Raw genomic sequence first — 27,379 nt, forward strand, 5'->3', positions numbered from 1 at the left:
TGTTCATGAGCTATCCCAGGTGGGCAACTAAAGACTATGGCATTTATATTACAGAACTGATTCTTATACTTTAGTTGAGACCATGGGGAGCCTGCTTAACCAGTAAGCAAGTCCCTTAGTTAACACCTCAAAATACATGAGATCCACTGGTTCCCAAAGAGAGCTGCTGTATAACCATTCATGAGAAGGTCATTTGCACACACACCATGTCAAAGGAAGCTAAAGGAGAAATGAAGAGTGATATAAGCAGTAAGACCTAAAATTGTGGTCTTGTAACTTTTACAATTGTCAGAGCATTCCAGTGAGGCCAAAGGCTCTGTATATCCATCTTTCTCATTTGCTGTTGGTTTATAACAGAAAAAAAAATTCCGTTGGTAAAGTAACTAATTTGTTGAGTATTTACTATGTGTTCAAACACTGTTCCAAACTCTTTACCTAAAATACCTCCTTAAATTTTCCCAATAAAACCTTTTGAGATATTTTAGCCCAAAATTACCGAGAAAATGAAACTAAATATTATTTTGTTCAAGGTCACATAGTTAGTAGGTAACAAAGCCAAAGTTTGAACCCAAGTCTGCCTGATTCTAAAGCCCGTGCTTTTCCGTTCATGAATGAATGACACTTCTGCTTATTTTAAGTAATCACTATTTTAAAATATGTTAAAATGTTCAACTGTTATGTTTTTTAAATGGATATCCAGATTTGTGTGAAAAATACCACATATATTGACTTGATTTTAAGAGAAGGAAAAAGATTATGGAAAAGATTCTCGGTTTTAATGCATAGGTAAACAAAGACAGAATGAATACCTTAAAAGAATTTGGGGAGAAAGTGACAAAGGTCTAGTTGTAAAGAGAGAGAGAGAGAGAAACATGCATGGCATCAAGAGAGACACTACCAAATAAATACAAATGTTGAAGCAGAAAGACTTATTATTGTTCTCTATGTTGACAGGAAAACCAAATCACAGAGAAGTAATGTCATCCTGGCTATGCTATAAAGGGCCCTGTGGGTTGGGCTAACTACTAACTCAGCCAACAGCTGTGAAATAGGAGTGAGTTGTGAAACAGCTACTTTTCTATTTCTTTTTCTCTGTCTCTAAAATAACGAAGATACTGTTCATAGGAGCTCTACCTTGTCAATTTCAAAAAGTACTTATGTCTCATATATTGCCAAGATGTTAGTTTAAGAGAGGGGTGCAAACTCAATTGCCTGCTAGAACTAGGCAGATAACATTAGAAATGGGCTAAGAATAAACTATAGAGAATGGTAAGAACTGCAGTCAACAAGAGTGAGTTTGCCTCATCCAAATGGAACAGCTACTATTCACCTCTAGCTTATTATTATCATGAGAAAACACAGTCTAGTGTTGCCAAAGCTCCTGATTTTTCAGAATATTTATAAAAAACATTCTAAAATAACTGGATTTTTATGTGAAATCTACTGATATTTAAATGTTAGCAACTAGGCATAAGAATGACACAATGGACTTTGGGAACTCAGGGGGAAAGGGTAGGAAGTGGGTGAGGGATAAAAGACTACAAATTGGATTCAGTGTATACTGCTCAGGAGATGGGTGAACCAAAGTCTCACAAATTACCACTAAAGAACTTATTCATGTAACCAAATACCACCTGTTCCCCAAACACCTATGGAAATAAACAAAAATGTTGGCAACTAATTAGGAGTTTAAAAAAATACTCCACAGACTAAACAAATCATGCCTGTTGGGTTGGGTTCAGCCTACGAGCTGCTAGTTTGTGATCTCTGATATGAGTGAGAAAGGACTGTAGATAATGACTACTTGTACCTGCACAGCAATTAATTATTTGCAAAGGCCTTGTACATCCATTATTTTATTGGATCCTCATGATTGCTCTAAAAAGTAGGCATTATTATCCCTATTTTACAGATGAGAAATCTCAGGGTTCTGAGAGATCTCTGTGCAAACATTGAGTGCTTTATGCTTCAAAAGTTCTTTTTATTATTGTTATCTCCTCCCCTTTCTTGACTGCTATGTCAAATTCAGGGTGGTAGGTACATTCTTTTTGCATTGACCCCCTTCTCCCTGTTCAGTGTCTTCTCACAAAGTAAATTCACCTTAGATCTTCCCGATCCTTCTGGCAGTTACCAAGGAAGTTTCCAAACTGGCAGGAGAAAACATGGTCATGAATCTCTAGCAGGAAGTTTTCATTAAACTCAAAGGCACAGGGAAACTGTTCCATTAATTGCCAGATACAGTCTAGGAACTGGGTGAAGATAGGGGACACTTCTTTAGAGTCCCCATCGAGGTGGCCACACCTGAGAGATGCAAATAAAGGTAAAGGAAGATACTAGTTAGCATTAAGGATTACACTGTTGGGAATAGGCTGTAGGAGGGTCATCTTTTGTCTCTGTTGGCAGCAGCAAGGAAACACCTCATACCAAAATGCCAGCCAGAATTTCAAAGCTAGTTAATCCCAGCAGACCTCTTAGCTGCTGGTGTCCTTCACTGTCATCCATACTCTAAACCCTTTGGTCATCTAGTCTATTTTTTTATACACCCTCTTTCCAATAGAACTTTCTGCAATGATGGAAAATTTATACAGTTGTGTTGTCCAATATAGCAGCCACTAACTGTTAAGCACTTGAAATGTGGATACTGTGACTGAGGAACTGAATTTTTAATTGTATTTAATTTTAATTAATTTAATTTAAATAGCTACATTTAGCTCTATGTGAGCAATGACCACATCTATATTGTTTACTGCATAGTGTCTGGCACAAAATTAGTATTTAAGAAACATTTATTAAAGTACATGAATGAAACCTCATCCCAGAACTGTTTAATGTTTCCTCCCATCTTCTGGTGAGTTCTACTTCCTGAATACCCTTGTATCTATCCCATTGCTTCTGTCTTTTTTCAGGCCCTCATCAATTCTGGTAGCCTACTAATTCAGCCCCTTGCCACCAATTTCAATCTTCTGCATGCTGTCAGAGGGATATTTGTAAAATATAGATCTAAACATCATGTCACTGCCTTGTCCAAAGTCCTCCAATATAGCTTTACTATGTACACAAAACACTCAAGTGTTTTAGCTTTTTTTTTTTTAAAAAAAAAAAAAAAAAAAAAAAAAAAAAACCAGGGCTCTGAATGATCTTCTCCTCTGGCTCCGCTTCCCTGGCCTCATTTCCTCTATTCTCCCTACACACCCTTTGACCCAGTCACACTGAATTGCTTGCAGCTCCTCAAACACATAATCCTGTTTAATGCCTTTATGGTTTAAAACACATCAGTAGCTAGAATGCTTTCTCCCTTTCTAAATAACATCTACTCATACTTTAAATCTCAGTTAAAATGTCAGCTATTACAGGAAGCCTTCTTTGCCCCAGAATGGGTAAACTTCCTTAGTTTATGTTTTCCTCTGTCTTAAGCACTTACCATACTACACTGTCATCACTGATTTTTCTTTTCTTTCAAAGAAGAGATAGGGACTATATCTGATTCAACTCCGTCTTCTCAATACCTAACATAATGACTGGTCCAAAGTTTGTGGGTGAAGGAAGAATAAATACATGGACCCAGATGGCTAGAGAGTGGCAACCAAATGAAATTAAATGAACACATATCAATGGGGGAAAATAAGACCTGAATTATAATCTCCTTGGGGTAAAACTCAAATTTTTTTTTTTTTTTTTTTTTTTTTTTTTAGACAGAGTTTTGCTCTTGTCACCCAGGCTGGAGTGCAATGGTGTGGCCTTGGCTCACTGCAACCTCCACCTCCCAGGTTCAAGCGGTTCTCCTACCTCGGCCTCCCAAGGAGTCGGGATACAGGCACTCGCCACCATGTCTGGCTAAATTTTTGTTTTTCTAGTAGAGAAGGGGTTTCACCATGTTGGCCAGGCTGGTCTCAAACTCCTGACCTCAGGCGATTCACCCGCTTTGGCCTCCCAAAGTGCTAGGATTACAGGCATGAGCCACTGTGCCCAGTCAAATCTCAAATTTTATTTGCCTTTGGAATCAGCTTAGTGTCTGATATAATATACAGCACATTGTTAGGCATTTGACAAATATTTATCGATTGTTCTGATAACACAGATAAAGCCTTAGTGAAGCAGTTTGGTTTATGGCAGACAACAGATAAATATAAGCCCTTATCCTCACCCCTTAAAAAAGAACAAATCTGCACCTTTTATCTTTTAAAAGGTGCACCTTTTAAGGTGCATTATCTTGATATTAGTCCCTCTGAATGACCTCCTCATTCCCTTGTTCTTCCTATTATATTTCTTCTCATTTCCAAAAACTCATCCTTAAATGCTGTGTACTCCTGGAAGCCTACCCTGACCTCTTCGTGCAATGTTAAGCACTTTTCCTTCTGTAGCCTGTGATGCCTTTTTCTTCCTTGAAATATTTAACAATTTGATATAATTACTTGTACTCCTTAAAAACAGGGATAATATTCTGGTTACTTTTGTCACCTTAGTGCCCTAGCATAGTATCTAGAATACTTGTTTCTTGATGAAAAGAGATTTATGCAATGTTCAACTTCCTCTTCCTTCTTTTACATGTACATACTGAGGTTTTGACATACTTCACCCTAATGAACTATCCTCAGCCTCTTCCTTCAAAATGAGTATATTTTTACCTTTGGGAAAACTTGTGGCCCATGGATATCCATTCCTTCTCTATCAAGATCTTCATTTTATACAAAAGAAAGAGTTTGCATTAGGAAAATCATAAAATGAATTAATTATGCACACAAGAATGTCAAAACACTTTGCTGAAATGGTTGAACTGATCATAAAATAGTTAATTTCCTAAATGATAACTAAGTAACTTAGATTTCATTCATAGGCCTATACAGGGTGCCTTCAAATTTCAGATGCTCTCAGACATATCCAGAGTCAAATTTCCTTTGGCTTTCACATGATGTGTGACAAGCCACTGAGCCATAACTAAATGCAATCCTGACAAGCACGATATTAAACTCAAACTTTGAAAAACAGAAATCCAAAGGCAGCTCTTAGCTTTATATTAGTAACAAAACCATTTTTAACCATCAAAAAAAAATTTCCAGCCAGGCATGGTGGCTTACACCTGTAATCCCAGCATTCTGGGAGGCTGAGGAGGGCAGATCACATGAGGCCAGGAGTTTGAGACCAGCCTGGCCAATGTGACGAAACCCAGTCACTACTAAAAATACAAAAATTAGCCGAGCTTGGTGGTGCACATCTGAAATCCCAGCTACTTGGGAGGCTATGGCACAAGAATCACTTGAACCCAAGAGGCGGAGGTTGTAGTGAGCCAATATTGCACCACTGCACTCCAGCCTGGGTGACAGAGCATGACTCCATCTCAAAAAAAAAGAAAAAGAAAAAGCTTTCCAAAGAAATGAGAATAAACCACTATGGTGAGTCCTGTTTCTTAGAAAGATCAACTAAGAGGCCTTAGATTCAGCACTAGAAAACAATCATGAGTCTGACATTCAAACAGCTGACATGTTAAAGATGATGAGCCCCTTGGACAGCCTATTTAACAGTCATCCATTAAGTTTTGCAAACTTTTTGAGCTTTTCCTACTCTGTACAGTAGTCTATTACATATAACTTATGTTCTGATAGGTAAGAAGTATGTTGAACATACAAAAGAAAGTATACAGATAGTACACACCTAAATTTAATGAAAAGAAGCTAAATTGAAAAAGCTATTTTTGTAGACTTAGAGTTAATTCTGGCAAAAAAAAAAAAAAAAGTTGTTTGAGAGTTCTTTTTATTTTGTCGCAATCTGTCTCTTACACAAAGTAAAATACAGTAGCGTGCTCTCTTACCATGAGTCCTTTGAATGTCCTATAAAATGGATCTAGGAGGATGCTAGCCACCGAGCAGACTTGTGCTGTGCGGTCCCACCCATCAGAACAATGGACTAAGACACTGGCCTTTTCTACCTTCACTGCCTGTGAAGACAAGAGGCAAAAAAAAGTACCATAAGCAACCCTTGCATAGCTTGTTGGGTTAAAGAGTTGCCAAATACAGTCCCTAAAGCACAGAGAACCTGGTCTTATGGGCTACATTAATTTTTTCTCATAAAGTTAGCATCTTCTATGGGGAATGAAAAGGAAAACAATGGAGTGCAAGAGAGGGACAGCTTACCAAATAGGAAAAGAATATCAAAACTAACCCATAATGCAGGGCAAAAAGAAAAATGAGGGGATTTCTAAATTCACTAAGCTTCTGAAGAAACCAAGGATCAATTCTCAGAGGAATAGGTGTACTGGAGGAAGAATTCACACTCAAAAACACAGACAGCTCTGCATTCTAGTCCCAGATCTGACAACAATCTCCTCTAGCTGTTTTAGTCTTACTAACACAAATGCTTTCAACATAAGATGGAGGTGCTCGCCTGTCTTAGGTCACTTTAATAAGCGATTATATAAATGCAATCAGAATGATGTAAAAATCTGGGCAGTTACTCAACCTGGGAAATTTTGGCAATGGTACATATTGACCATTCACTTATTCATTCTAACAATTTTGCGCCTCTATGTGCCAGGTATTAGAAATACAAAAATAAGACTCAGTTTCTGTTTTCAAGGAACCCACAAACTAGTCAGGGTGACCGAAGATAAATAAATAATTAAAATACAATGGAAAAACTACTGGTAATATACAGTAATGTATAGTAACAATATTCTTTTGCAGGAGCCAGGGAAGCTCGACCCTTGAAGAAAGACTAGGATTTCCTTAGGTGAAGAAGGACATTAATTCACTCATTCATTCATTCATCCATACACCTAGCCAATAATTGAGTGACTGTACAAGAGGCACTATGATGTGCACTGGGAATACAAAAGAGACAAACACTTACATGCATGGCTGCAAACCAATGAAAAATAAAAGGTAAAAATCCATGCCAGGTATAACAAAGGCACAAAAGATAACCAGGGAGGAGGAGACAACTAAGGTGGGTCTGGAAAGATGAATAGGAATTTATCAGATGGACCAGGAGGAAAGGACATTTCAGGCTGGAGAATGATGTAACAGAGTGTACACTGCAAGGAGGCATGACATAGAGGAAGAACACTTAATGGCTCAGGCTAAGCTGGAAGTGAGAGAACAAGGAGTGATAGAGCCGGCTAGGAGGACAAGGGTCAGACAAATCAGGTATACATTTTATCTGATGGCAATAGGGAGTTGATAGCAGAGGAGTGCCATGATCAGATGTACATCGTTGAAAGATCCCTGTGGTGGCAGTAAGGAGAATGGATTGAGAGGACATGAGTTTGGATATAGGAAGACCAGTTAGGGAGCTACTAAAATCGTGGAAGTCCATATAGGCCTGAGGTAACGTAGTAGCAGTGGAGCTGAAAAACAGAAGAGGGATTTTAATTATGAACATTTTGACAGGACAGAGTGAGAGACTAGACATGGGATGAAAGAGAAGGAAAACTTAAAGATAACTCTGAAATGTGTGGTTTAGCAACCAGGTGGATGGTAGTGCCATTAGACTAAATAATGAACACAAAAGAAAGTTTTAGGTAGTAGTGGGGATATGTAAGATTTCTGTTTTGGCCATGGTGAGTTTGAGGTAGTTCAGGGACATCTAATGGAAAGTCCAGTGGGACAACTGGATATGTGGGTTTAAAGATCAGAAGAGGGAAAGATCTGAGCCAGAGCATAGATTTCACCACTATCTGAATAGAGACAGTAGTATACACTGTACACTGTGTGCATAGTTGACGCTGTCCAGGCAGAGACCAAATGTGACAAAAGAAAAGACCTTAAAAAGCAGTGACCCTTAAAGGGCATGTAGAGGAAGGAGGATTATCATAAGAGTCAGCCTGTTCAAAAAAGCCCAAAAGGTTAAAAAAAAAAAAAAAAAAAAGATCCAGGAGGGAGTAGTTGGATAAAAGTCAGGACTATAAAAAGGGTTCAAAGTGAAAAGGAGTGAACAGTGCCAAATGCAACAGAAAGGTCAAAATAGAGTGAAGACTAACAAGTGAGTCTTAGATACGACAAATCAAAGGTCATAAGACCTCTGGAAGAGCAATATATGAAAATTGGATCACAGTGGGCTGAAAGGTGAAGGGAGATGAAGTACTAATAGGAAAGACTAACTACTTTTCAGAAGGTTATAACCAAGAGGAAAGAGGGCAATAGCTAGAAGACTGAAAAAGTACTTTTTCTTTAGGAATGAGAAACCATTTGAGCATACTACTGAGGGAAGAAGCCAGTCGAAAATAATAGGTTGAAAATGTAAGACAAAGAGGGTTTAACCGATAGAGTTGGTTCCTTAAAGTAGGAAGAGATGGAATTTCAAATATAGGTGGAGTGAGTATCCTTACACAGAAGATGGGGCACCATGCCCTCTGAGATAGTGAAGAATTTGGTAAGGATAATAGTGAGAAGAGGTATTACATACATTTTTCCATGAAGGACATGTTTCAATATGGGCTTATAGAGGGGAAGTTACCATGATGTAGCCAGTTTGAAAGCAAGGTACAAGGAATATCTGCTTGGTGAAACAGGACTGGAAGCCAACCAAATACACATAAAATAACTGTTCCGTGGCCCTGCAACTACAGGACCTCAGCTAAGACTATCAAGCATAAACCTGTGATAGTACCAACTAACATATCTATGGGATATATTTATTTGCAGCAATGCTTAGAGGTCAGGGTGTAAGAGCAGAGAATGACCGTGGCTAGCAGGGCAGATAGAGTGGAAGGATAAGAGACAAGGTGGAATGGACGAAGTGCTATACTATCCGGTCTTGGTATACAGGGAAGAAAAAAGAAGTTTGGAAAAAGAGGAGTTAAAAGTGCAGAGGTTTCCATGAGATAGAAGAACTATGCTAGCTGGATTAAGGATGTGAAAGCTGGAATTATAAAAAGTCCAAAGAACTATAAGTGCAGAATGTTTGATAAATTGTACATTGACATTCAAATCTCTTCAGATGACGGGAAGAACCAGGATGGAAAAGAAGGTGGCAAGGCTGTTCCCAACATCCTTAATGGAGGGGGAAGAGTAACTAGGAGGTGTATAGGGTGGTATAGCTAAATGAAATAGATCTGAAAGGAGGAGGGGCTTTTGTAAGGAGCAAGAATAGTGAAACTGCCCTTGGTCATGTGGTTCATATGATGCGGGACAATGAATAATCTTTGTAATGGGGTACAAGAAAAAATGGTATTCCTAGAAAAGTAGTCAGGTTGCAGGTAAAAAAGGAGTTAAAGAGATCTGGAAAAAAGTTTTTCAACCTTTTTGACTTCTCAATTAAGCAGACACCTCAGGTAGTAGGCAGAGCATGATGGCAGCAACCATGTTCTTTGTTTAGGGCTCCAAACGGAGTCCAAAGTCACTGGTGGACAGAAAAAGATGCTGGATTTCACTAATTATTAAAGAAATACAAATTAAAACATAATATAAAATGTATCACCTATCACACTGGCAAAGATCAAAAAGATTGATGATAACCATTGCTGCCAAAATGGAAAAACAGGCACTGTTGATAGGAATGGAAACTGGTATTACCTACTTGGAGGGCAATTCGGCCACATCTATTAAAATTTGAAACATTCATACTCTTTGACTCAGAAAATCCACTTCTATAAAGATACATGTTTAAGAATATTTGATGCAGCAATATCTGCATTAGCGAAAAATTAGGAACAACTAAATTCTCCATCAACAGGGGACTATGGTAAATTACTACAATGGAATATAACATAGTTGCTGAAAAGAATGACGTAGTACTGACTGAACTGTCTTAACAAATGCTCATTAAATAGTATAAGTATAAAAGGTCAATTAAAGAACAGTATGGGACGGGTATGGTAGCTTACACCTGTCATCCCAGCACTTTGGGAGGCCGAGGCTGGTGGATCACCTGAGGTCAGGAGTTGAAGACCAGCCTGGCCAACATGGCAAAACCCCGTTCCTGCTAAAAATACAAAAATTAGTCAGGCGTGGTGGCATGCTCCTGTGGTCTCAGCTACTCAGGAGGCTGAGGCAGAAGAATCCCTTGAACCCGGTAGACGGAGGTTGCAGTGAACCGAGATCAAACCACTGCACTCCAGCCCAGGCAACGAGAGCAAAACTCTGTCTCAAAAAAAACAAAAACAAAAACAAAAACAAAACAAAACAAAAAAACCCAGTATGCACAGTATGAGCTCATTTCACAAAGTATTAATATGTGTAACTCTATACGTTGAAAAATTCTACAACGGCACTGTCTAATATGGTAGTCACTAGCCACCTATATCTACTTAAATTTGAATTTGTTAAAACTAAATAAAGTCATAAATTCAGTTCCTCAGTCTCACTAGCCACATTTTAAGTGCTCAATTTCCACATGTAGTGGTACTGTATTAGACAGTACAGATAGAGAATATTTCCATCATCACAAAAAATTCAAATGGACAGTGCTGATCGAGGGACATAAACATTAAACTACTATCAGTGATGTGTGTGCACTGTGGGACAAACTATGGGGAATGTTTACATTTTATGTTATATATTTCTGAAATGTTTACTTCTTTGATAATATACATGTACTGCTTTTGTAATGAGAAAACAAGTAAATATAATAAACATTTAAAAAAGAGAGAGAAAAAGAAGTAACATAGTATGTTAGAGAATAGCAAGAGGTCCACTACAGCCAAGTTGGGGTGACATTGTGAAAGACTCTGAATGTCAAGCTTATGAGTTCTTATTGGCAATAGAATTGATAACCAATGGAGGATTTTGAGTTTAAAGTGACATGATCAGACATGTTCAAGAAAAATAACTTTAGTAGCAATTTGGTTCCCAAACTAAAGAGTAACTACTAGAGACAAGTAAAGCAGTTACGAGGTTATTATACTGCGGGCAATGTGTTGTGGCTATCTTAACTAGAGAAGTAGCAGTGGAGACTGGGAAGAAAGGACAGATTTGAGAAACACTTTTGAAGCAGAACACATGGGACTTGGCAATAGCCAGATGGAGGAGAAGAGGTAGAATTCAAGGCTGACTGAGGTTCTCAAGCTTGGGATACTGGATAGGTGGTAATAGAGATAGGGAACACAGAAACACTGTGCAATCCAAGCCTATCTTTTTGGTTCATTCATTTTAATTCAACCAATATTTATAAGGCTGTACTGCCTATCAGATCTCCCTCTTATCCATCCTCACTCTCTTTGGTCTAATAAACTTGGTTTCAGAAAGGGACTATAGATATATGGATATAGAATCTATGAAAAAGGAACAGAACAAAGAATAGTTAGAATAGTGCGCTTGAAACAACTGACAGGGTCACATAGTGAACATCAATAACAATGAAAAGTGCAGGCAACAGGACTAGGAAAGCAAAAAGCATTAGGGCTTGGATATTTAAGGCAGTTAATTGCATACAATCTTCAAACCTTTTAAGCCAGAAGCTATATATAACATTGCCTTCAACTGAGAAAATCATAGCAGATGGATGAAAAGTCATTATCTCCTTTACTTTTAACAAATAATGGGGGTGGGATGAAGAGGGAGAGTTCTCATGTAGAAATACATAAAAACAAAATGTCAAAATGAGAAAATATACACTGAATTTTGTTTTTGTTTTTTGTAAGAAAACAAACCACTTAACAAAGGCTACAGAGCCTAGGGTCCTAGAGATCAGAAAATAAATGGGTCAGCATAAATACAGGGTGACAAAGCCTACCTAGACTGCATTTGGAGGCAGATCTATACAAAGACATTTAAAAAAATAGGTCTTTGTATTCAGAGTTCTGAAAACTCATAGATACGTAAGCTCTGCATTTATTTCACACACACTCTTGTACTTAATACCTTAGTATCAACACAAAAATATATCATAGAATAACTGAGCCAGAGATCAATTATTATCACTTATCGATTAGAGATCACCTAAGAGTTTTTAATGTGAAGTCCAGGGTTCTGTGGACCCTCTGAAATTGAGGTTCATTTTCTGTATGTACCATCATATGTTCATTTTTCCAGCTGGGGAGAGGGTTAATAATATTCCCAAAGAATTCTGTGGCCGCCTGAAAGTTACATCATTAGATTTTAGTTCAACCACCTTGTTTAAAGATGGAGACACTGAGACCCAGAGAAGAAAGGAGACTTGCCCAAGGGCACACAGTGAATTAGTGGCAGAGCTAAATCTAGAAACTAGATTTTCTTTTCAATATTCTTTCCATGGCACACTACTACTTCAACATATCTCATAATTAAAGTCAGTGCAATTTTAAAAGTCCTGATTATTACCTTTGTAATGAAAATTCCAGCATCCATAATAGCTTTAATGTGTCTTAACCACCCTGAGCTCTCCAGGCCGCTAAGAAATTCACTCATTGTTGGAGTTTTCAATTCACAAACTAAGGTAGAAAAGGAAGCAGAGATTGAAATTCACGATCAACTCGATTTATTCATTAAGAAAGGGGAGAAAGTGGATCTCCATATTGTAAGTGAGGAAGCTGAGGCAGAAAGGTTAAATGATTAGTTAGAAACCACACAGTGAGTCAGGGACAGAACTAGGTCTAAAGCCTACCAGATCTCTTAGCCTGGGCCCCTGCTTTATTACGCTGTAGAACCCACTCTCAAGCCCTTAGAAATCTCTCAAGAAGAGAGCCAGAAGACTGAATTAGCATCTACAGGAAAACATACCTCCCCTGATTAGAAAACATATTTGATCCCTATCCTAATCCCACCCACTTATGCAACCTCTGAAGGCCCTCAGCATCTGTCTCTACTCCCACATCCCCATCTACTCCCTGTAGCCCTGTTCTGTCAACACGTTGAAAAAAAAATTACCAGTTAATTTTTATGCACTCTGCAATAATTAGCCAGCAGAGGGAAATCTTTTGCCTTAAAAATCTGTAAAACAAAGTCCTTTTCCATAACATATTCTGGGGCAAAAAAGAAAGGAGTAAGAGACCTAAGGAAGAGGGACATTAATATTTTAAAAGGGATGCAGACTGAGCAGATGAGATCTGGCAAGGGTGATGTAAAGGGGAGGTCATGGCAGACTACACAAGTAAGAAATTGAAGAAAGGAGAGGAAGAACGGGGAGTTCACTAAAGACGGCAGGTTTTCACTATCTCTGCCTGAAGTGACATAGAACATCATGGAATCTGGGTAGTGGTTTTAGGAGAAATGTTCTACACCCAAGAGTCTTGTAAGGCCCCAATCCCACCTTGCCTCCTTTCTGACCCTAATCATTTTGTAGTCGATAACAGATCACCAAAACTGTCTGATATCAACTTTATTTTTTGAGGTCTAAATTCAGCTTCATCAGCATAGTGATGAAATCAGACTAAATCCTTATACCAAATTAAATAAGGTAATTTCTTACCTTGAGGATGATAAAATCAACCCCAAATTTATTTAATACTTATGTTGGTTTGCCTATCCCTGAAAATCAACCTCTGTATTTCTACGGAGAGAAATAATTTTCATACCAACTAGACCAGACCCAGATGAACTTTATCGAATTATGAAAATGAACATCTTACTCCTTTTTCCAGACCAACACTGCTGTAATTCAGTACTATGTAAGCTAGATTTGTACGACAGTTAAACACCTAACCACTTACTGACTCTGCTCACCTGCTTGCTTTTATATTCCACCTCAAATCAGGCATGCTTTCTGCTTACATAATAATGCAAAGCTATGGCCGCTTGCCTAGCCAAGGTGAAATCCCTGTACCTTCCAAGAGTTTCTGCAGACTGTTCCGCATTACATGGATGTTCTCAATGCCCATGAATCTGAAGCGAATGTTGGCATAGTTGTCTTCATTTTCATATCCCTTCCCAGCTGCTCGGTTGGCCATGGCATTCAACTGCAATAGTGGATAACATAATAGAGCAGATAGGTCAGATGATGAAAGAATGGAGTTCATCAATCTCAATGCCTCATTCTGAACAGTTTAAAATCATAATTCTTTTTAATCCCAATTAAAAAGAAGTTAAATCAGATGAGATGCATTCTGGAATGGAGAGAATTTCACTAGTTTTTACATCAGGTACTTTTAGTAACAGACTCATATAGGGGAAAAATAGGGAGACATAGTGTTTTGTTTCATTATGAAAACCTTTCTTAAGAGATAAAGGATATAGCAGCTATGAGGATATCTGATCTAAAAAACTGAAATAATAATTTTGAGCTGCCTACCACAAATGTTTTCTCAGCTGAAAGGGTTTTATACTGAGAAACATGCAAAAGTTCAAAAATATTTACAACTGAGAAGCTCTAGAAAGAAGCTTAAGAGCTTTAGGATGAATTAATTGTATTTATTTTTTAAGAGACAGAGTCTCACCTGTCATTAAGGCTGGAGTGCAGCAGCACAATCACAGAGTTCCCTCCAGCCTCGAACTCCTGGGCTCAAGCAATCCTTTTGCCTCAGCCTCCTGAACAGCTAAGACTACAGGCGTGCACTACCATGCTGGGCTAATTTTTTTTACAATTTTTTTTTTGTAAAGATGCAGTCTTGCTGTTCCCCATGCTAGCCTTGAACTTCTGGACTCATGTAATTCTCTTGCCTTGGCCTCCCAAAGTGCTGGGATTATAGGCATAAACCACCACAAAAGCCCAATTAGTTTTAAATAGCTGTTCTAGAAAAATGTCTAAAATGTGACTGCATGAGATAAATGACTTTTACTCACTGACAAAATTGAAATGGAGACACCACCAATTGTTTTAACACTATGTTCAGCTTGTGGTAATCAGAAAATATCTAGGTCATACGAAGAATGCTGGGTGAGGTAGGGAGTAAATGAGACTTGCGGAGATATGAATAGACTAACTAGAAGGAAGCCAAGAGACTGTCTATGATAATGACCATCTTACTAATTAAGTGATTTTCTATTTTCTGGGCCTATTTTCTCATCTCCCAATATGGTGCATTTCAGAAGGCAGGAGAAGCATGTATGTGGACAGGGTATAATTTTTGTATTAAAAGAATACAAAAATCTCAAAGCACAAACTATTCAAGTTAAAACATGCAGAGGAAAAAAGTCAGTGTGCTAAACATATTCTGTTTACAATGCAAGACATCTGTTAAAAGGGGAAATGTGATGGTAATTTTGATCTTTTATCACATTGATAGTGTTACTGAGCTTTCATTAAATTAATGACAAATGTCAAAGGAACACCTGTGGAAGCATAAGCAATAGTCACCTAGTAGCAAGGATGTTTATGAGTGATGCCTCAGCAAAAATAACAGTAATAATAATAATTACAGTAGTCACTACCCAGGTCTGGGTAGGCCACCTAATGCAGATAACGAGTTACCTCATACCAGTATTCACTCTTTAAAAATATGTCTGGCAGATCTGAGTAACAGATACCTATTTAATATTCAGGTGGCAAACTGAGAGGAAAATGGAACCTGTTAAAAGGGGCTTTTTGGTGTTGGATTTGAACAAAAGGCAAGAACCCTTTTGTTTCTTCAAAAGCCTGCTGTAGTTCTCTTTACTATTTTAAGATTATTTAATCTTTAAAGATACAGACGCGATTAAACTCTTTCCAATTGCAGAATGTCAGATGTAATATTTATTGTAATGTAATATTTACTGAGCTCCTACTATGCGTGACACTGTGCTAAATCCTTTATGTACATTATCTCATTTAATCCTCATTACAGCCTCTCAAAGTGGGTACTAATATTATCCCCAAAAGAAAACAGGCTCAGAGAGATGAACCAATTTGCCCAAGATGATATGAATAAAGGCTGAAAGCAGGATTTGACCACAGGTTTGACTGACTCCTAGAACAAAATTTTGTCAGTATAATATAGTTCCTACTAAAAGTACAGATCTAGCCATCCAGAAGAGAGGGAATGCCAGATATTTCTAGGCCTGTCTCAATTTGCTCAAATTGGAGAGAGGAAAATGGAACATAAAAGGGGCTTTTGGGTGTTAGATTTGAACAAAAGGCACCAACTGTTTTGTTCCTTCAAAGCTTGGTATATTTCTCTTTACTATTTTAAGATTATTTAATGTTTAAAGATACAGACGCGATCAAACTCTTTACAATCGCGGAATTTCAGATGTGGTTATGGTTGAAACAAGACAGCAAGCTTCTGAGAAACTGAAGGATGGACCTGAGCAGAAAGGGAAATTATTTTCTCTCCTGAGCTCAGTCAGTCCTAGGTAGCTCTGGAGAATAGCCACTGAGGGATCACAAAGATGGGGCAGAAAGCTGTCTAAGGCAACTATCTGGTTTCATGCACATCCAACTGCTCAACTCTTAAGTCACCACCATCTGGCTTAGGCTTAGATGAAAATCACCAATTTAGTAATCACTAGAATCAGCAATGAAACCTTTTAGTCAGCCACACTTTACATACCAAATTATAAGCAAAATCATTTTTTTCTGGGGCTGTTTGTAAAAAGGACAACATTTAAGAATAGGGAATCTATTCTTTGTGGGACACAATGAGTTCTTCTACAGCCCATATAGAGCTAGACAAAACGTTGAAGGTTAAGGAATTAATGCAGAGAGGAGTGTAAGCTGATACTTAGGTTAATATGAGGACACTCTATTCAGCAACGTTCATATTTGAAAGAGACAAAGCCTGAGAAAACACATTGCAACAAATCATGCAGTATTAAATTATTGGAAAGATCAAAGGATTTGACTAGGTCTATCCATGTCCACTGCCAAAATCCATGGCAAATTTATGAACTTGGTCTTTTTTATTCTCTGGGACCAAGATTTAAACTGCACTGTAGTAAACTGGAAAAAATTTAACCAGCTAACAGTGCTAGATGCTAAAAAAGAATTACTGCCACATGAGCTAAAGATTTTTTGTTAATCGTATAGCAGTAAAATTTGTGAACCCTGGTGCTTTGGGAGAACCAAAGTATTATTAAACTACTGTGACCTAACACATTTACAGAAAAAAAATACGCTGGTTGTAGTAAGTTTCCAATGTCTAAGTTGAAGCTCTTTCTCGGACAGTAAATTTGGACCCCAGAATGGGAATACTGAAAATTCTGGTTAAGGAATAGACTTGGTAAAAAAGATGAGGGATGCTAATAAGCCTTCTATGCAGGACGTCACACTGAGGTGGCAAAGCCGGGTTGTTCGAATTACCCTCTCATAACCTCACTTGTCAGTGACCACCTTATAAAAGGAGCCCCAAATGACGTCACACTGCGGTGGCAAAGCCGGGTTGTTCGAATTACCCTCTCATAACCTCACTTGTCAGTGACCACCTTATAAAAGGAGCCCCAAATGACGTCACACTGCGGTGGCAAAGCCGGGTTGTTCGAATTACCCTCACATAACCTCACTTGTCAGTGACCACCTTATAAAAGGAGCCCCAAATGATTTTACACAATGTCCGAAGTAATAAACACACATACACAAACCTAACTTCCCCAATAACACTGCATGTCTCAATATATGAGGAGGAAGACTGCAAGAGGCAGAAATATCAAAGACATCACTGACAAATAGATACCTTTGGTCTTGTGTCTACAACATACATAAACTGGCTCCCTGGGTTTGTTTGGCTAATGGCCTCCAACAAGAGCTCATCATCTACACAGCGAGTATAAAATCCAGAGAGAGGCTGGCTACAGCGGCAAATGGCAGCCTGTAAGGAAAAAGTGTGTCAGTTGAGTGATTATATACACAAATGGTCAAAAATCTTCCTTGACCCTGGCCAGGTTCCATGAGTAGAGGGAGAGGCTAAGCCAACTTAAGATAGTGTCCAAAGCAAAGAGAAATGTGACTCTAAAGTCATTCTCCACTGACATTGCGCTTAACCTCCTGCCTACTCTGGGCATGTGGCTCTAATTACCAACCCAGTCTTGGCAAATCAGACTACAGAAAAAAAAAAAAGAAAGAAAGAAAATCACATCGTTGAGTATTTCCTTAGTGAAATTCTATTCTCGATACATAATGGGCTATTTTTCTGAAACTGCCTCACTTTTTACAGTCCCAGTGATATTGCCCACATAAACCATAAGCTTGCAGAGGCAGCAGAATTCAAGATAGAGCAAAGATCTACAGCGTCTTAAGAGAACAGGGTTCACTAGTTTCAGAAGTTAATGCCAAATCAGAAGGGTGGTTTATTTCAAGCCACTTTAACACAAAACCAACGTAACTATTTAACATGAATGTCTGGTAATGATTAGTTAATGAAATTGATTACACTTTGATGTGGTTTTTAAGGGGTCGACTCACTTCAATAGTATGACACCCAATTGCATTACTATACTCTTTAGCACTTGAATGGCTGCCCACTTGACAACTTGCCTATTTGTCTAACCCCAGATCTCAGAGTGATTACAAGAGGTGATAAATATTATCACTTCCTACATAAGTAAGGGGACTGAAACACAGAGAAGTCAAGTGCTTTCTTACTACTACCTGAAATTACATGAAAAGCAGTAAGAAAGTATCAAGGATATCTGTATTCTACCGGGAGGCCACAGTCCCAAAAAATCCTGTATACAACTAATTTCCGGTCATTTCACAACTTTCCACCAAGCTGGATCCCATAGAAAAGGAAAAAAAAAAAAACAAATAAACACACTAAAATGCCACTTAATATCTGCATAACATTTTACAATTTACAATTTACAAGGTACATATATATTATTCCCTCCTGAGATCCTCTCAAAAAACTTCAGAAGTATGAAAGTCCAGAGAAGTTAAGGAACTTGCTTGAGGTCACACAGCTACTAAGTGGCAGCATGAAACTTAAAACAGGTCTTCCAGAGCCAAGTATAATTCTCATTAGAGAAATTTGCTTAACTCACATTGTTCTCTTTGTAGAGGTAGGAGAGCACAGGGACACGTTCTTTACTTCTGAACTTTGAACTTCCAACCACCGTTCCCAAGGTAACAGATTTAGGAACCACTATTTCAGGAGGGTAGGTGCTGCATATCTAAAAGAAAATAAACACAATATATATAAATATATATTTATATATAACTCTCTCTTTGGAAATACGTATTTTGGTAACCACTAAAAGCTGATAAACTTGAGAAAATATGTCAGTCTTTTCATAGAGTAAGTCATACCTAAAATGCAACAGCTCTACCCCCAGACTAGTGTTTTAAAGGCCATCCAGATATGAATACTAGGAATCTAGTAGGCAGTTTATGAAAGAGTACATCATATTTTCTCCTCCTTCACCTGTCTGCTTCATATTTGCATCTGTTCATATTAATTTACTTGTTTACAGTTATTGTTTTTGCTCTGATGGGCACAGGCAGGAATTTCAAGATGGGGTTTTATATGTGTTTCTATGATTTTTGTTATTCTAATTCTAAAAGTACATTTTGTTTTTATATGTCTCAATCCCTTCCTTTCTAGAAAATAACAGCATACTTGGAAAAGCTTTTATACCAAGGATATTTTCATTTCTATTTCTGAGGAATAGATGATTAAATACCAGCTAGCTAATGCTTGAGTGATTGCGAATTCCAGCCTGTTGCTAGCAAGGGAAAAAGTTATATATGTAAACTGCATACTAGGTTCCTAGTATTCATATCCGAATGGCCTTTAAACCACTAGTCTAGGGGTTGGAGGTGTTGACATTTTAGGTGTGACTTACTCTATGAAAAGACTGATATATTTTCTCAAGTTTATCAGCTTTTAGTGGTTACCAAAATACATATTTCCAAAGAGACAGTGACAAAATATTATAACACCACAGACCTGACATTGCAAAATTAATTCTAATCACTCCCCTAAGTAAAGAACACCCCTAAACATTTAACAACACATGAAACAAATATAAACTGAACTGGCAAAAAAAAAAAAAAAAAAAAGTTAAAGGTAGATAAGATCAAGAATGCTCTATGTAACTCATTAAAGTCAATGTCCCCAGAATATAGACCATTTAAAAATGTTTTCTACCCACCCCCTTACCCGGACTTAAACTTTGGAGAAGACAGTCATACAAAGAAAAATAAATGGAGCTCCCCGTTCAGCTTAGAAGGTTATACACATCAAAAATACCAACAAGAATATTTCAGACCTTCTTTGGAAGACTCAGACACACATTTGAGGTGGACAGATTTTACTTCCAATCTCTACTCACTCCTCTCAAGCATGACCCTAACAAGTCACCTCACAGATGACCCTGCGAAGTCACAGCTCATCAATCCCCATACCTAGTAGACATTCAAAGCTATGTTACCAGAAAGTCATTGCAATTACAGTCTTACTATGATAGTAAAAACACTGTTAAAGATGAACAATTCAGGGATATCACTTAAACACCAACGACTCTCTCTGCAGAAAAATTATCCTAGCAGGCCTGATTGCTACCTGTATTAGTCAGGGTTCTCTAGAGGGAGAGAATTAATAGGATATATGTATATATGAAAGGCAGTTTATTAAGGAGAATTGACTCACACGATCAAAAGGTAAAGTCCCACGGTAGGCCGTCAGAAAGTTGAGGAGCAAGAAAACCAGTAGTGGATCAGTCCGAGACCCAAAACCTCTAAAGTAGGGAAGCCGACAGAGCAGCCTTCAGTCTGTGGCAGAAGGCCTGAGAGCCCCTGGCAAACCACTAGTGTAAGTCCAAGAATCCAAAAGCCGAAGTACTTGAAGTCTGATATTCACGGGCAGGAGGAATTTAGCATGGGAGAAAGATGAAGACCGGAAGATTCAGCAAGTCTGCTCATTCCACCTTCTTCTGCCTGCTTTTTCTAGCTGCACTGGCAGCTGAGGGAATGGTGCCCACCCAGATTAAGGGTGGGTCTGCCTCGCCCAGTCCACTGACTCAAAGGTTAATCTCCCCTCTAGTAACACCCTCATAGACACACCCAGAAACAATACTTTGCATACTTCAATCCAATCAAATTGACAATATTAACCATCAGACTACCCTTAGAAAGGCCTACTTGCATTGTGTTTAAAACTGTTTGTACAATGTGGCTTATTCTGAATACCTGCTTTCCTTCTGGACATCTGGACTTCTGGCATACACTAGGCAGAACTTGCCTATGTGGGCAGGTCCCAATAGAAGCCCTGAGCACTTTGCCTCTAATGAGCATCCTGGTAGATAACATTTCATAAGTGTTGTCACAATTTCTGCTGGAGGAATTCAGTGTGTCCTATGTCACTCTGCTGAGAGAGGACTCTGGAAGCTTGTTCCAGTTTTGTTGACTTTCTCCCCTGAACCTTTTCCCTTTGCCGATTTTTGCTTTGTATCCTTTCACTGTAATAAATCACAGTCATAAGTATGACTATACGCCGAGTCCTATGAATTTTCCTAGTAAATCACAAAACCTGAGGAACAGTCTTTGGGACCTCCAACACATTCCCAGATGTCCATATTTGGCCCAGAGCTCTTTCTTGAGATCCAGACCCAAATGTTTGAAATCAAATACTTGATATCTGTTTAATCACCTTGAAATCAAGTGTAAAATTCAAGATACCATCTGTCCCTCTTCTTGTGGTCCTTATCTTTGTTAACATCACCACTACTCATTGGTCATCACAGCCAGAAACCAGGAAAGCTGGGATGCATATTAAATTCCTCCACTTTTCTAGTCACATTTGATCTGTCACCAGTTGCTTTCAATTCTACCACCTAAATATCTTTCAAAACCATCTCCTTCTCTCCATATGCAGCCATTGCCTTAGTTCAGGTTCTCATAACTTCACATATCATTCTTCTGCATTCTTAGCTCCAGCAAACAAATTCTCCACACTAATAACAGTTATCTTTCTAAAACACAAATATACATATGTTCCTTTTAAGCGTAAATACTCTTGTGACTCACAACTGTCTTCATGATAAAGTTCAAATTCCTTAATTTGGCCATGAAGCCCTTTATGATATGGTTTCACTTCCTGACCTCCTTCCTTCTCCCCCTGTATAAATTAGGAGAGAAACTCAGAAATAATCCACACATTTACAGTTCACTCATTTTCAACAAAGGCACCAAGAACACATATTTGGGGGAAAGGAGTCTCTTCAATAAATGGTTCTGGGAAAACTGGACATCCATACGCAGAGAAACACTTCAGGATATTGGTCTGGGCAAAGACTTCTCGAGTAAGACCTCAAAAGCATATGCAACCAACCAAAGCAAAAATGGACAAGTGGGATAACACTGAGCTAGAAATCTCCATGGCAAAGGAAACAACCAACAAAGCGAAAAGATAACCCACAGAATAGGAGAAAATATTTGCAGATTACCCATCTGACAAGGGATTAATAACCAGAAAATATAAGGAGCCCAAGCAACTCAAAAGAATGAAAACAAATAATCCAATTAAATATGGAGAAAGTATCTGAATAGACATTTCTCAAAAGAGGACATACAAATGACCAACAAGTATATGAAAAAACATTCAACATCAATAATCATAATAAAGATGAAAACCAAAACTACAATAAGTTATCATTTCACCTGTTAAAATGGCTTTTATCAAAAAGGCAATAATGGATACTGGTGAGGATATGGAGAAAATGAAATCTTCATACACAATTGGTAGGAAGGTAAATCATATAGCCACTACTGGCCAGGCGTGGTGGTTCACACCTATAATCTCAGCACTTTGAGAGGCCAAGGAGGGAGGATCGCTTGAGCCCAAAAGTTCAAAACCCCCATCTCTACAAAAAATGAAACAAATTCGCCAGGCATGGGGGTGGATGCTTGTGGTCCTGGCTACATGGGAGGGTGAGATGCGAGGACCACTTGAGCCCAGAGATTGAGGCTACAGTGAGCTATGATCATGCCACTACACTCTACCCTGGGCAACAGAGTGAGGCCTTGTCTCAAAAAGAAAGAAAAGAAAACTGTGGTATATATGCACAATGGAATATTACTCAGCCACAAAAAAATGTAATCCTGTCATTTGCAACAACATGGATGGAACTGGGGGACATTATATTAAGTGAAATTAACAAAGCATAGAAAGACAAATATTGCATAACCTCACTCACATATTGAACGAGCAAAAAAATAAAAATGAACTCATGGATAGATGATGGTTACCAAAGGTTGGTAAGGGTAGTGGAGTGGGGTGATAAAAAGAGGATCCTCAATGGGTACAAAAATACAGTTAGATAGAAGGAATAAGATCTAGTATTCAGCAGCAAAACAGGACAACTACAGATAATAATAATAAAATAACTGAAAATGGAATTGGAATGTTCCTAACACAAATAAATGATAAATGCTTGTGGTGATGGATACCCCAGTTACCCTGATCTGATCATTACATATTGTATGCCTATATAAAAACATCACATGTACCCTATAAATATGTACAACTATTATATATCCATAACAATTAAAAATAAAAAATGTTAAAAGTAAATTAGCCTTCACAGGCTACTCCGCAAAGCATCAGGCTGTTTCTGGCTTCCTAGGTTGATTTTCATGCCCTGCACCTATGCTCACATAGCACCTTATGCTTTAGGCCATGAGATCTCTTACTCAGTCCCTATTGCACAGTAGGTACTCAATAAATGTTTGTTGAATGGCTGAATGTTGAATGGAAAGGAGAGAAGGATTATGAATCATTTCTCTCTTTTTTCAAAATCTTGTTTCCTGATATTCTGCCATTTTAATTGAATGCACCAAAAGGCAAACAACAAGGACAAAATTACCTCATAGTTTCTGTTGGCATCTGTTATGGTCCAGTATCTGTTGGGTATTCCCATACGCCCAAAGTCTGATATTGCTTCAATCAGTTTCCATCCACTTTCCCTCATCTCTTTTGAGGATTTGGGATTATAAGAAAAAGCATAAAGGTCTTCAGGTAATGCTGGAGAAGAGAGATAGGCATGGAAAACAAAATGATGAATGAAACCTAAAAATCATCAAACAATGCAAATAAATGCTAGATTTCCTTTTCCCAAAGGGAATGTTTGTCAAACAGTCCCAGAAAAAGACTGTGATGCGTGCAAGTTTGCCTTTATGTAAGGAATAAAAACTGGAATACTGTTTGGGTTCTTTTAAAAAATGTTTTAATTTTTTGTGGTATCAATACAAAGTGGGATCTTTCTGCCTGGCTTCCTATAAAAAAAAGAATGCTGGATAATTGACTGAACTGAGGCTTCAGGGTTTCACATGTTAGGACAAGAGTCCTTACCAAAAGTTTTTAACTGGGCTCCCATGTCCTAACAGTACTGCTTATTGTAACATGTTGCACACATCTTCAACAATGTTTTTGCATTCTACTTGTCAGGCCAACAGCAACTTCTGACTTATAAATGGCCACTTCCTCTCTTTTCTCTGTCAGTCCTGCTTCCTCCCTTCACAAGATACAGCATCCAATCAAATAACTCATTTGACCAATTTATGTGGCAACAACTTCTCCAGAGATGAATGGAGCCTATCAGAGACTTGTAAAATGCTGGGTCATCCAGCAGGTAACTTTATCCATAAAAATCAGCAAATATTGAGGAATTATTTTGGGGGAATAGGGGAAAAATAGGGGAGAAAATGTAAGAGCATGATTAAAATCAAAGACTAAAATCAGAGGAAGCTGACGGTTAATTGCCAGGGGTGGGGGATGGGGAATGAAAGGGTGAAGCTGGAGGAAGCATTAAGTCCTACATTAATGAGGACTTTGATGAACTGCCTTAGTCTTCTAGATGGAATTAAAAGTAGGGGTGGACATCGTGGGCCAAACAAAAAGTCTGCAGGACAACAGGAAACAAATTTTGTTCCACAGCAGTCTTCCTTCCTGAACTGAGGAAACATTCACAAGTTGATACTTAAAAGGAGGGAGGGAGAGAGAAGAAAATATCTACTAAACATCTACTATATACTAATACATGAAGGTATTCAAGGCTCAAAACAACCCCCATTGGAGAGCTTTTACTCTCCTTACTTTTACAGGTAAAGAAAATGAGTTCAGAGGTTATATAACTTGTCCAAATATAATGGAGCTAATAAGGGGTAGAGTCCAGATCCAAACACTCCTCTGACTCCATAGCCCTGATCTTTCCATTATGCCATTTTGGAAAAACATTAAAATGGTTTTATATAAAAATACTATCACAACCACCTGGCTGAGAAAGCTTGAGCAGTGAAATATAAACCTCATGGCACACAAGGTCAGAGTCTAAAACAAAGTGGGCCACCCGGAAATTCTTGCAGCGGAGGGTCAGGGGACAGCCCAGGCTAGTGATGGGTAACTTCTCCACGGTGGCAATGTGATGGAGTGCAATCTGAAAAACATAAAAGAAGCAGCGTATACATACAGATGTGCAATATCTCTATCACTATCAGTATTCCTGACTCTCCGTAATGGTAACAGCATGACCAGATCTGTAGGCTACATCTATAGCCTACAACCATTCTTTGTAAGACACAACTGGGGTTCTCTCAAATAGAACTAAAGCATAATAGTGGTAAAGCAACAAGAAGCAGACTGCAGTGTTAGAAAACTTCTCTCTCCTTAAGGATACAAGATTACCAAGTCGTGGGACAATTTTGGTGGATCAGCTCAGAATAGATGACTTTTAGCATGCTGTGAGAGAGTTCACAATCACAGAATAATTGTTACAGAGGAAAATAAGAATTTCTTTTCTTATATCAAATTACTAATTAAGATAGTTATTAATAGCTGGTATTGTGCTTTATTATAAACAAAGTAGTCCATGACCATTAGCTATTTAAGAAGAGCCATTTGACGTGTAATCATCCTATTTCAGGAATGAAAAAAAACAAAGCTCTGAGAAGTGAATTCCTCTTCAGATATCATATAGCCAAGAAGTGGCACAAACAGAATTTGAACCATAGCAGTCCATATAAGGCCAGGATTCTTCTCTGGGAATTCTAAAAACTCTAGTTCTGGAATAAGGATTTAACTAGAAATGTTAGGGAGGAACTATTCCTCTACATTTTAAACTCTAGTGACAGTAAAGCAAAGAATGTAGGATGATTACTTCTGTTCATGCTGATGCCAGCAAAGAAATGCACGGAAAGGGAACTGATGAAACAAAATGTGTCCAAATAATATTAATTATCTCTTAATTGATTCAAAAAGCCATAGAATCATGGTTTTGCATTTTGATCTTTGATGTTCTCCTCCTATCCCTATCTGATGTTTCTGCAACTATGGAGCCTGGATGTGCTCTTTCCATTATCTAGACTCCCTGTCCTGTGCCTGGAATGGTCTTGCAATCAATAGTGCCTTTTCTGCTCTCCCACCACCTCAATGTCCCAGTCCCTAATTTATTTGGAAAAGTCATCTCTTCAATGAACTCTTTCAATCATATCCACCATCTAAGAATGGAGCAAGTGTGGAAATGATTCAGATATTCCTAGGATAAATTTTCTATTTTTTTAAGGCAGGGTCTTGCTCTGTTGCCTAGGCTAGAGTGCAGTGGCTTAATCATGACTCATTGCAACCTCAACCTCCTGGGCTCAAAGGAGATCATCTTGCCTCACCCTCCTAAGTAAGTTAGGAATACAGTTGTGTGCTACCATGCCTGGCTAATTTTTTAACTTTTGTAGAGACTAGGTATTGCTTTGTTGCCCAAGCTGATCTCAATCTCCTGGCCTCAAGCGATCCTTCTTCCTTAGCCTCCCAAACTGCTGGGATCACAGGTATGATTAATTTTTATCTTAACTGTTTTGTCACACTCAAGTCCTGCCATGGCAGTTCTGGAGGTATTACAAAATGTAATATGAATTAATATATTCAACCTCAAGAAAATCAAAGATCTTCCAGTCAACATGAGAGATGTGTGTTTTGGTAGTACAATACTGATAATCGAGATCAGGGCCCAGGCAAACAATTGTGGTGAAACTGGGAAGGGTCGGGGGAAGGTAGGCAGACTAAGTCTGGGAAGAACTTCCCTAATTGGGTAAATAAGCCTCCTTTGACATCAGAAATAGTGTAAGTCCTCCATTCCAGATACAGTCCCCTGGATTTGAAATCATACCCAAAAGGAACAAATCTGGAGACATCTGTACTGTCTATAAATGCAGGTAGATAGGAGATAGGCTCATGGCACAGTACTAAAGAACTGGTTCCTAAACTGTTAGAACTGCAAGAATCCTTACTAATTATATAATCTAACCACCTCATTTTACAGATGAAGAAACAAGCCCAGAGAGTAAGAATCACTTGCCTAAGGTTACGCAGCCAGTTAGCATCAGAGCTTAGTCTAGCCCAGCTCTCACTCCTCTTTTGACATTCTTATCATCACAGCACAAAAAGCAAGATACATATGGGGAAAGTTCAGTTTTAAAAGGAGGTATTAAGATACTTTTTTCATATACATACTCAATTCAATTTATTTTATACTTTTATGATAGTATTTACCATGTTTCAGGCATTGTTATAAGCACTTATAAACATTCACTTTATAATTCTTGTATCTTGACTTTTTAAAACTCTTTAAAAATATTCAAGGTATTATTTTATCTCTATTTTACAGATGAAGGAAGCGAGACACAGAAAAGTTAAACA

The 27,379-nt window shown here is 38.2% G+C and overlaps 1 protein-coding gene across 1 annotated transcript in view; it reads right to left on the minus strand.

Moving 5' to 3' along the window:
• The window catches only part of MTMR8 (myotubularin related protein 8), a 111,589-nt gene that overhangs the window by 50,672 nt on the left and 33,538 nt on the right, over positions 1–27,379 (minus strand). The window contains exons 3-11 of the mRNA XM_001097351.4: positions 24,965–25,127; positions 23,559–23,716; positions 18,738–18,866; positions 17,432–17,566; positions 13,672–13,804; positions 12,231–12,340; positions 5,807–5,932; positions 4,626–4,675; positions 2,101–2,301 (exon numbers count right to left, since the gene is read on the minus strand). Of these exons, the coding sequence (XP_001097351.1) occupies positions 2,101–2,301; positions 4,626–4,675; positions 5,807–5,932; positions 12,231–12,340; positions 13,672–13,804; positions 17,432–17,566; positions 18,738–18,866; positions 23,559–23,716; positions 24,965–25,127 (1,205 nt within the window). The remainder of the gene's footprint in view (positions 1–2,100; positions 2,302–4,625; positions 4,676–5,806; positions 5,933–12,230; positions 12,341–13,671; positions 13,805–17,431; positions 17,567–18,737; positions 18,867–23,558; positions 23,717–24,964; positions 25,128–27,379) is intronic.

This window comes from Macaca mulatta, chromosome X, assembly GCF_049350105.2.
Source record: "Macaca mulatta isolate MMU2019108-1 chromosome X, T2T-MMU8v2.0, whole genome shotgun sequence".
Classification (NCBI taxonomy): domain Eukaryota; kingdom Metazoa; phylum Chordata; class Mammalia; order Primates; family Cercopithecidae; genus Macaca; species Macaca mulatta.